The 10932-nt window shown below is 31.7% G+C and overlaps 2 protein-coding genes and 1 long non-coding RNA gene across 5 annotated transcripts; 1 reads left to right on the plus strand and 2 right to left on the minus strand.

Moving 5' to 3' along the window:
* Positions 1861 to 4240, plus strand: LOC105174947 (vacuolar protein 8). 2 transcript variants are annotated; one of them, XM_011097211.2, is made up of 2 exons: positions 1861 to 2091; positions 2691 to 4240. In XM_011097211.2, the coding sequence occupies exon 2, from the start codon at positions 2731 to 2733 to the stop codon at positions 4144 to 4146; it is 1416 nt and encodes a 471-aa protein (XP_011095513.1). In that variant the 5' UTR covers positions 1861 to 2091; positions 2691 to 2730; the 3' UTR covers positions 4147 to 4240. The 2 variants fall into 2 exon arrangements, with proteins under 2 accessions (XP_011095513.1, XP_011095516.1); XM_011097214.2 differs by having other exon boundaries at positions 2696 to 4240.
* LOC105174948 (heavy metal-associated isoprenylated plant protein 47) lies at positions 4431 to 5064 on the minus strand. 2 transcript variants are annotated; one of them, XM_020698345.1, is made up of 3 exons: positions 4958 to 5064; positions 4744 to 4822; positions 4431 to 4633 (listed from the first exon to the last, which is right to left on the minus strand). In XM_020698345.1, exons 1-3 carry the CDS (start codon positions 4961 to 4963, stop codon positions 4488 to 4490), a joined length of 231 nt encoding a protein of 76 aa, XP_020554004.1. In that variant the 5' UTR covers positions 4964 to 5064; the 3' UTR covers positions 4431 to 4487. The 2 variants fall into 2 exon arrangements, with proteins under 2 accessions (XP_020554004.1, XP_011095517.1); XM_011097215.2 differs by having other exon boundaries at positions 4744 to 4819; positions 4958 to 5048.
* Positions 6905 to 10671, minus strand: LOC105174949. The gene is made up of 2 exons (XR_002288153.1): positions 10045 to 10671; positions 6905 to 7281 (listed from the first exon to the last, which is right to left on the minus strand). It is a non-coding gene; the product is annotated as an uncharacterized LOC105174949 (long non-coding RNA).

Raw genomic sequence — 10932 nt, forward strand, 5'->3', positions numbered from 1 at the left:
AGAGGGGGGGATTTGATATTTGATATAGTTGATGTGGTGGTTCGGATCCGCGCTGGAATCGGGCCCATTAGTTATCATAATATCCCACTTCTCCCGCTTATACTTTTTTCTATTTGCGTTTTGACCCCTCCTACTTTTTCTAATTGCTTTTTTCCTTTTTCGCTGTTTCAGAATTACGCCATTTCTATGTTTGTTTTCTTCTATTTTTTTCTTGAATAATTTCTATATATTAAAGATAAATGAAAAATATATTTGAATAAAAATTGATTAAATAAAAAAAAATATCGGAATAAAATAGTTACTAACATCATAACTAATAATAAATCTTTCCTTACGTTAAAATCTCCATGCAGATATTAATCTACTTTGATGGTTGCCTTTTTGCTCTAATTTATTTAAGATTACTAATTATCTTAAAAAAATTATTTAAAATTCATTTTCGATACCTAATTATATAAATTAATTTATTATTCCCCGAAGCAATTTTGCAGAAGAAGTTGACTTATTTTATTTTAATTTCATATGGTTATCTTTTTATTTATTAGTTGGTTGGATGTATAATTTAAATCTGAGAGCCCACACCAGACAAGAACGTGTGCATTATTCATCAGACAACGTGCGACCAAAATATTTATGGTCTTTTAGCAATGTTGCTATATTATGATTCTAATTACAATTAAATGTAGGAAATTTGGGTCTACTACGTACATGGTACTAATATTACAGATTTTGTGTTGGGATTCCAATGTTTTTTACTCGTATTAATTATTAATTGTTATCGCACCCTAATTGATTATATTTTAAGTATGTTTATAACTATTATATGATTAATTGAATTTTTTTAAATTTATATATATATATTTGTCAAATATATTTTGTTAAAATGATTCATACTGGTGGGGGTGTCGTTATTATGATATTTGCTTATAGAGTAATCAGAATGCTAATGAAAATAAATATTATTATTTTGAAATACTGCGGATTCTTATGGTTCTAATTTAAAAAATATTATAATATAAGATTTGGAAAACATATATTCCCAATGGCTCTACACTATCAAACATAAAAACTATATATGAATTTGTAAGAAATTTAAAAAAAAAAATAAAATGAATGTGTTTGTGTAGGTGAGAGGAATCACATGCAGCAGAGTGATGTGGGGCGAAACCTTATCCAGAATGGGATGGTGCATGGGACTGGATTGCTGGAGACAAAGCAACCTTGTCATTGTTGCATTACATCCAACACCAACTCATTTCCTACCCCTTTGTCCCCTCCAATTCTCTACCATTTGACTTGTTACATATGCGAATTTGTGCGTGTGTATATATATATATATGCACCACATATTATATATATATATATATTAAATGTCGCTGCATACAGTCCCAATAACATACTATGCAGTAATTATTATATCCCGTCTCTGAATTTTCGACCAAATGCATCCACCCGTTAGTAGTATCTCTCTAATGTTAGATGTGTAAAAACTTAATTTGATATATATAAATTGGCGATGAGTTCTTCTGGAAACTAAATTTGAGGAAATTTACAAAAATAAAGTGCAATAATAATAATTGATGTAAGGTGTATAGTCACGTTGGGTCAGAGATAAAATAAATTGATTAGAGCTGATATAATATGTATTTCTTTAAAAATATAAAAATGAGGTTCGAAAAATATTTTACGAACATTCATAATTTTTAATTTTCGACCGTGGAATGTAAGTTGAGTTGTAAATAGTATCTTTGCTATTATTTCTGGATAATGCTCTATTTTTCCAACTTATTGGTAAAATTTAAAAGGATGTTTTATGTAATGGTTGTTGTTATTATTTTTCTTTTTATTAGTTATGTGAGATGTGATGAAAAATTACAAGAGGGGAGGAGAAGATGCAGAGTGCAGAGAGAGATATGATCAAAGTCATGGGTTAGGGCTAAGGCGGCCCATGTTATTCTACATCATAATGCTGACCTCCACTCCTCAAATTGGGCCCAAATTGCAATTTTGTTCGAAATAGGCCCTTTCTTGATTTCTTCTGCTCCGACGGTCGGCGGCGCGAATGACGGTGAAAAATCTCAGCGAAGCAAGGCAAGTCTTTCATCCTCTCCCCCCCTGAATGGAAATGATCTTAATTTTGAAGTGAATTAAATGAAATTTTATCTTTCTGTTTTCAAAATTTTGTATCTGTTCTAAATTCTACCGAAGAATTCCGTTAATCTCTGATATGTGAATTGGGGTTTCCTTCCCTTGTTGGATTGAAGCTTCCTTATTTAAGCTAAACTGATGAGTTGGAGAACAATTTTTGTGTCCTATCTCTTGTGGTGGTGATAGTATTGAATATTGGGGCAATGGGTAAAGGTAAACCTGTTAATCTTTTTGTTACATTTCTAAGTTTTGTTCGTTTCTGAAATTATGTAAGAGATTTCATACCTACTCCATATCAGCGTGTTCTGGTGGTGCTGGTGGTGCTGGTGGGTTGTTGATCATTTGCGATGCAAACCTCTAGTTATCTTGATGTTCTGTTGTTTGATTATAAGAACAGTCTGATCCCAGTATACCTTTGCTTAGTTGTTATTCTGTTCTTATACTGAAACATTCAGGACCTTGTGTGCTGTACTGTAATGAGATTTTTGTCTAAGATGGACACTAAATTTGTTCATCCTCTTATGGAAAATTCATTTCTACAGAATAGATTGAGGATCGCCTAGCAATATTGTATTCTTCTTTATGGAAGAGTTGTTGGAGGGCAAAGAAGCAGGGAGCAGCAATAGCAGAAACTGGGACGAAGCGTTCCATCTCTTTGCTAATGTGATTGCATCTGAGAATGATGCAACTAAAATTCAGGCCACGATCAGGCTTGCGAAGATGTCCAGATATGCCCCAGAAAATATTTTGGCACTTACTGTGCCCATTTTATTGGAGCTTCTTGAAAGTCCGCCAACTGACCTGAGTCCTTTGGTTCAAGAGGCATCCGCATACAGCTTGAAATGCATTGCTTCCCAAGGAGAAGGCAGATTAGCCAATCTTATTGGTCAAATGGGTGCGGTTCCTCTTTTGCTGAGACTATTACCCAATTCTGAAGAGGGCTCACAGAGGGCTTTGTTGAAGTGTCTTAGGAATGTTGTTACATTTTGGGGCCAGAATCGCATGATTTTAGTTAGTAATGGTGGGCTAGAGATTGTTCTTACTATGCTAAGTTCCTGCTCTGGTCATTCAAAGTTGATCTTATTAGAAATCTTGAGTGTGTTGGCTCTTATAAGAGAGGTTAGAAAGGTTCTGTGGAGATCGAGAAAAGTTCATCATCTTGTTGAAGCTGCTAGGTGTGGCAGCGTGGTCTCTAGAACTAGGGCTGCTCAGGCAATTGGCTTACTTGGATTGATTAAAAGAGCTCGTCGTACGCTTGTGAATGCGGGTGCTCTGCAAGTGCTTATGCAATTACTTAAGGAGGGAGACCCCACCATGAAACTAGTGGCTGGTAATGCACTTGGTGTGATCTCTTCTCATGTTGATCACATTAGGCCTGTTGCCCAAGCAGGAGCAATTCCTTTGTATGCCGAGCTACTTAAAAGCTCTGATCCTGTCGGCAAAGAAATTGCTGAGGATGTGTTCTGTGTCTTAGCTGTTGATGAAGAAAATGCAGTAACAATTGTTGAACACTTGGTCGGTATTCTTAGAGGAGATGATGTTGGAGCAAAGGCTGCTGCTGCTGATGTTATATGGGATCTCTCAAGTTATAAATACTCATTACCTATACTGCAGAACTCTGGTGCCATTCCAATTTTAGTCGAGCTTCTGAAGGACGAGAACATTGATGTTAAAGAAAAAGTTGCAGGAGCTGTTGCTCAGCTGAGTCTGAACGAGGCCAATCGAACAGTCCTTGCTAATTCTGGAGTGATACCCCTTCTCATCAATATGTTGGAGGATGATTCCGACGAGCTGAGAGACAACGCTGCAGAAGCCCTCGTGAATTTCTCATTGGATCCACTACTTGGAGATCAGACATCCTGTATTTTGGAGAATCCTTCATTCCAGAATATGCGTAATAGACTAATGCAGATGCATGCCTCAGATGAACATCTGGACCTGTCTATAACAAGGCAGATAAGTACAGAGCAACTCACCTGGGACCCTGGCTTTTATTAAAATTTTTGTAATTACTTGTCGGAAGATAGGCAGTTTGTCCTTAAGAACAGGATGAGAACTACAGCACACGTAGAAGTTCCTTCAGCCCAAAAAACAAATTCACTTACCCTACATGTAACTTATGTGTTTTGTTTGTATGAATGTTATCAGTAACTTCATTGCCTGGAAGAAAATGTCGATTTATATATGGAAATATGCCAACCTCAAAGAATGTTGCAGATTTACTTTACTGTTACTGTTACTGTTAATAGAAACAATGATATTACAGCTTCATATCTGTGTTGCCTGATTTCTAACTTGTATATCAAGAAGTCACTACATCTGAGATTCTGAATACACATTTAATCCTTCAGGTCATCCACAAATTCAAGGCTTGCATGGCCAACTTTCTTCCTGAGCAAGGTGGTCATTCCGGCTGCATCCACCCCGTCTCCAATCACCACCACTTGGTCTCTCTTGTCCCCTTCCAATTGCACCGACAGTACCCCTGTACTTAGATACACACATATGACAAAAGAAGAAAGAAAAAAGATTAAACCTTAGTTACAATGCTCAATGGTGGCTATTGTTCTTTCATATAATCAATCACTGACTCACCTGATGCCATGGCTGCAATACTCATGGCCTTGGATCTGCATTTATTGCATTTCAGCTGTACCTTTATAACAATTTTCTGCTGTAACATGAAAAGATTAAATGAAATACAACGATATAAGCTTTATACATTGCAAACAATGCAGAATGTCATCTAATCATATATATGATGAACAAATTCATGTCTTTTTAGAACCGAAAGCAATACATAGCGTACCTGCATCGTTTGCTTCACTACAGCAATTGCAGGACGGCTTCCTGAATATAAAGAACTGTAAGTTGGAAATCAGTCATCAGTTTATATAGCCAGGCTTGTGCAACTCTTGATGCATGCTTTTGGAATCTCTACTGACTTGAACTACAATGTATGAACAAGGTAAACGATCCAACGCGGCGATGACCCTGAAAATAAGCGTCAACACATATATATGTATATATCATGCTTAATTTTGTTTTTCAAGATTTAGCCATGTACATTCAGTTTGAGGTGTTAGCGACAATATAATCACATGACAGCATTACGATTAAAAAGGATGCATGACTCAGCCATTGATTAAATAAACCAATTTAGAGTTCGTTTGATTAAAGTGGGAGTAAAAGGGAAGGGAAAGGAGAAATGAAATGGGAAGGAGAGGAAAAGAATAACAATTGTCAATAGAAGTAAATCTCAAATACTTTTACGAGAAAAACACATTGAGAAGAAAAAACTAATTTTGTAGTTTTACTGAATAACTCTTTTCTTTATTTTGCATTAGAAAATAAATAAATTAATATCACTAATACAATTTTAGTATATCAAAAATTTAAAAACCTTATCAATAAAAATATTTTATCGAATAACAATAAGAATATTTTTTATTAATAAAAATATTCATCAAAATGAGTATTGTTCATTTATTTTAAACTATTTAGTTTAAATAAAATAAACATTACTAAGAATATTTCGATTAATGAATTTGAATTTAAACATCAGTGCTTTTGTTGATATCATATACGACTTTAGGGGGAAATTATATATATAAATATATATGGATAATAGAGTAAATAAAAATAAAAACTGTACTTTTTTATCTTTTGAGCCTTATAATTCCACTTTTCCTCCTAATTTTAGAGGAAAAACAGAATTGGATTCTAAAGGGATTTCATATACATCAAATTCTATTTCACATCCATCTCTTCCCTCTAATCAAACACCAAATTATTAATTATACATTCAATTTTACTTCAACTTCTCTTATGCTCCCACTTTTCGCCCAAACAAACATACTCTTAAATTTCAAATCTCGTTTACCCATCCAATGTGAAAACTTAATTCCAACTTAACTTGTGAAAATGGTTGCCATCGGCCCAGTTTCACATGATGGACTATAAGATAATTGATTTTTGCATAATTAATTTTGATGAATTTGTGATCTCATCATTGATTATACAAATGGCAAGTATTGTGCATATAATCTAAAGCCCAAAAAAGATCCCAAGTATATCGCCCCTGATTTTCTGTTTTCTTGTAACGCTAATGAGTGGCTCGGTTCACTTAAAAACTTAACAAAAACACTTACTTTATGTAATGATGCATCGTTGATGGTTCTTCTGGAAAATATAAGTGTGTTAGGATTTATAATTACGTCTTGCGTTTGGGTTAAGTATGACGCAAGTTGAATTTCGAGAACAATGGGGCAGAGGTTTACTACGAGGGACAAGACAACTATATGCATCCTGTTCGGCCTGGTATTCTATTATCTAAAGCTCAGGCCATGTTCATCGGGACCGACCACACGACACCAATGCTTATGTACGCTATCTCACCACACGTTTCTGTAAATCACATGTACAAGGATTATATAATATTCTAACACTACAATTTCAACACAACAGGTTCCAGGAATTAAATGAGTTGAATTCTTGCAGCCAATCAATTCATTCATTTCATCGACATATCAATACAATCATGACTAACAAATAATGATACCTCACGTACAAACTCTCTCCCACAGATTCAAAACACAACCTGTTTCGTAGGATGAGATTGCCAAAGCTGTTAGATATATTGGCTCCAATGAAGCTCCGGAAGCAGATGGTTGAAATGCACATTATTGTCACAATTATCAGCCCATTGTAGAAGCTTCATTAGTTCCTGTATTGCAGTACAATCCAATAAAAGAAGTTCAATAACACATTATTCTTATTCCAGAAGAAAGGAAAGCCCATCCATCACTGGTTAACACACCACAGGCCACAGACTGATGAACTAGCTAATGAAATGTGGTCCATAAAGTAACCTCAAACATCACAGTAAAAAGGATCGTATCTCCCATTCCAAAATGCCCTTGTTTCAATAGATCATTGAGATCATATAACATGGCTGCATGAATTATTTCACACAGTGATAGCAAAAAATATAGACAATGTTAAATGGACACAACATTGAATGGTTTTACTTTAGAATCCTGCTCCATGCTCTTGATACTATAAAACCAGGAACCTGGCCCTCCAGTTCCTATATTGTTTCTTGCAGATGATTGGCGTCTCCACTCCCTTTTGCTAAGCAAACCACAAATCAGCTCAGTCACAATTAGTGATCTAACTTTCTCACAAATACATAACAGGTGCATTAGGTTTATTTACAATTATATTAGAACAAAAATATGTTTAAACTAACAACTCATGGCCAATATTTCTCTTTTCTATAAAAGATGGTCAAAGTAAGTTAACGGCCTAGAACAGTTGGCTTATTTATTTTTAATAAATCAAGAAAAAAAAGAACAAATACAAATTTTATTAACTATTTGTAATGAAAATCATGGACACGATCCATGACGTACCATTTTTTATTTTTAAAATTTGGTGTGAAGTCATGGATAACATCCACGAATCCACTTTTTTTTTTTTTAATTCAAAAATTATATTTGTTAATTTTTTTTATTAATAAAAAATAAATAAATTATATAAATATAATTTAATTAAACAATGTAATATTACTGTGATGAGTCGTGTTTTCAAAACATGACTCGAATAAAAATTTAATTTTTTTTAAATAAATTGGCCTGTTGTGAACCACGACTCAACTTAAAAAATCCTTTGTTTTAAAATATGCTCAACTCGAGTTTGATCCGCAACTTGTAAGGCTGCCAATTTCAAGGCACGCATGCTTGCCTCGGCAGACGTGTCATCCATGTTATATATATATATATTTATATTATATATTATAATTATTTAATTTTAAAATTATATATTATTAATTATAATTAATATTAAAATTTATTATAATAATTATAATAAATACAAATATTATTTATAATTTACAATAAATAATGGTTAATTATTTATAATTTACACTAAATAGTGGTAAATAAATTAAAATGTTTGCAAAATTTTGAACTTTAAGTATTTGTCTCACTTTATGAAAAAATATTTACGTTGATATATATATTTTAAACATATATACATATAATGAGTGAAATTATAAGATTTTATATATCCTCCTTAATTCTTGAACTATATTCCTTCATAAGTGAAAATATAATTCAAATTGTGACAGTTAATAAATTAATGTTAAAGCAATCCGAATCAAAATGAGAAAATCAATTACTTTTGATTAATTTGTAATATCTTCCCAATAAATTGATATTTTAATTATTTTTTTAATATTATATATATTATTATATTGATTGTTGATAATTTAAATTTAAATTTATAATATAATTTTAACTGATTCACCAATAAGACTTGAAAAATATTCACTATTAATTGATGAGATATTACAAATTAATATAATATATAAAAGTAAATGTTTTTGTGGGAGTTTAAAATGTTATTTATGATATGCGACCCCACACTGATACATTAATGTAAGTTAATTATAGTTATTATGTGTACTTTTTTTAAAACATTATATATTATTATTATTATTATTAATATTTTTATGTTATAAATATTTGATTATAAATTTACATATTTTCTCATAATAATCAATGTTTGAAAAGTTATTAATTAATATAATTATAATTAATTATTATAAATATTACAATAAATATAAATATTATCATATAGTTAAATTTTTATCTCACCTTATATAGGTTATTGTGATTTAATTATTGTAATTATATTAATATATTTATTTAATTGAGCTATTACACAATTTTAATTTATGCTCAATTAAATAATTTTTACAATTATACAAAAAAATATACATTATTATATTTATATACTTAATTATAATTATTTAAATTAATAATATTATGATTTTTTAAACTTTAATATGCTGTTAAAAATTAATTTTATATAATTAATTTATAAAATATTTAACTAAACAAAATTAAAAAAAAAAAAAGAAAAATGCTCAAATCAGGATCACAAATCACAACTTGGAGTCGTGATTTGGATCGCAACACCAAGTCGCCATTTGCAATTGCGACTTGACAATTTATTTTTAAAAAAATATTTTTTAATCAGAATTGCGGTTAGAAACCGTGAGTCGTTATAATAATATTAATATATTTAATTAAATTATATTAATATAATTATTTTATTTTTTAGTAATAAAAAAAATAAATAACCCTTCAACTACCACGTAAATCTTGAGTTTCCTTATCACCTATTTTGAAATTTTTGATGGATTGGGTACGAAAATCTCAATCCATCCAAGACCATTGGATTATAAAGGGTTATGCCAATAAAAATGATTTATTTATTATAATAATACCAAAAAAAATTAACAAAAATGCAAACAAAACAAATTTATTAACACAAATATAGTACCCCAACTCACCCAATTTTTTTTTCCTTATGTTATCCGCAACATCAAATCGTAGATGCTAATCGCGACTTCAAATCATTTTCTAAAAAAATCTTTTTTTAATAAATAAAAGCTAAACACCTGCTTTAAAAATAAAGCTAAAATTGGCAATCAACCTTTATTTATTAAAAAGAATTTCTTTTAAAAAAAGAAAAAGTTTAAAATCGCGGACACCATCCACGACTTAAAATCACGGTGTTCATAAGAAAAAAAATTGGGTGACCACATTTGTATTAATAGGTTAATTTTATTTATATTTTTGTTAATTTTTGTTTTTTTATAATATTATAATAAACAAACCCAGTAAAAATACCCAACTTTTTATAATCCAACGGTCACTGATGAACAGAGTGTGTAGCATCCAAACACATATATCTAAAATAGAGCCTAGCACTAGAACTTGAGAGGAGAACTCCCCTTCAATCTTTTGGTTTCTTCTCCCACCAACAGCGAAAGACGTTCAAACAAATAAAACTATGACCAGTAATAGATCAGGAGATGAAATTTACCCAGAACCCAGGATAGCAACAGAATACTGAGTGCATCATCAAGTAGAGCGGTGTACTTGTGACCATATCCCATCTGTTCCATCCTATTATTAGGGCCAACCTCATCTCCTCTATCCTAAAGGAGAACAAGTAGCAGCGGTGGGAAATTCTTGCAGTAATATAATTGCAGTGTCAAACTTAATTCATTTAACGTAAAATGAAAATCCCTAATCGATAAAATGAAATCGGAGCTGCATGAATGAGTTTGGGATCAGACTGACGTGCAAAAGAAAATCGTTCAGCAGAGCAACAGATAGTCACTGAGCCTCTGAAACATGAGTCGATAGATTCTCATCATTTCCCAAACTCCATTTACGCTCTATGCTCTTCGAATGTTGCAAAAATCACGACAAATCAACTATTCTACTACATTACCGCATACAAATAGATCCAGCTCCGGGGAGACATTGAAGAGTCTCTCATCTTCGATTTGGCAGCCACTCTAAGCACGCCATCCTATATATAGAGGTTTGGAACCCTAGATTTGGAGGGGGCAGCACTGACGGCGGCGCCAATTTAAAGATGAAAGTTGCCCCAGCACAAACCCTAGTTTCCCAAATTTATAGAAGAAAGAGATAAGACAGTGTTTGGATGTTTGGGTATAAAGTCTCATACTTGATAGTACATTTTCACATTCAATCTTAAAATACATATACATATGCATTTAATCTTAAAATACATTTCAAAGAATCAAATTATATGGATGACTTTACATAAATATAACAAAAATGTCTTAATAAAACGATGATTTAATCCTCAAATTTAACATTTTAGTCTATGATGTATTTAATAAATTTCTAAACTCAATAAGTTTTTATATTTTCAATTGTATGATACTGAAAAAACAAA

The sequence above is a fragment of the Sesamum indicum genome, linkage group LG12 (genome assembly GCF_000512975.1).
Source record: "Sesamum indicum cultivar Zhongzhi No. 13 linkage group LG12, S_indicum_v1.0, whole genome shotgun sequence".
Taxonomy (NCBI): domain Eukaryota; kingdom Viridiplantae; phylum Streptophyta; class Magnoliopsida; order Lamiales; family Pedaliaceae; genus Sesamum; species Sesamum indicum.

Excerpts from the sequence above, each read along its gene's own strand:
- LOC105174948 (XM_020698345.1), bottom strand. Across the intron at positions 4,634-4,743 it reads TATTGCAGCCATGGCATCAG|GGGTACTGTCGGTGCAATTG; the intron begins GTGAGTCAGTGA and ends ATCTAAGTACAG.
- LOC105174947 (XM_011097211.2), top strand. The coding sequence starts at position 2,731 with ATGGAAGAGTTGTTGGAGGGCAAAGAAGCAGGGAGCAGCAATAGCAGA.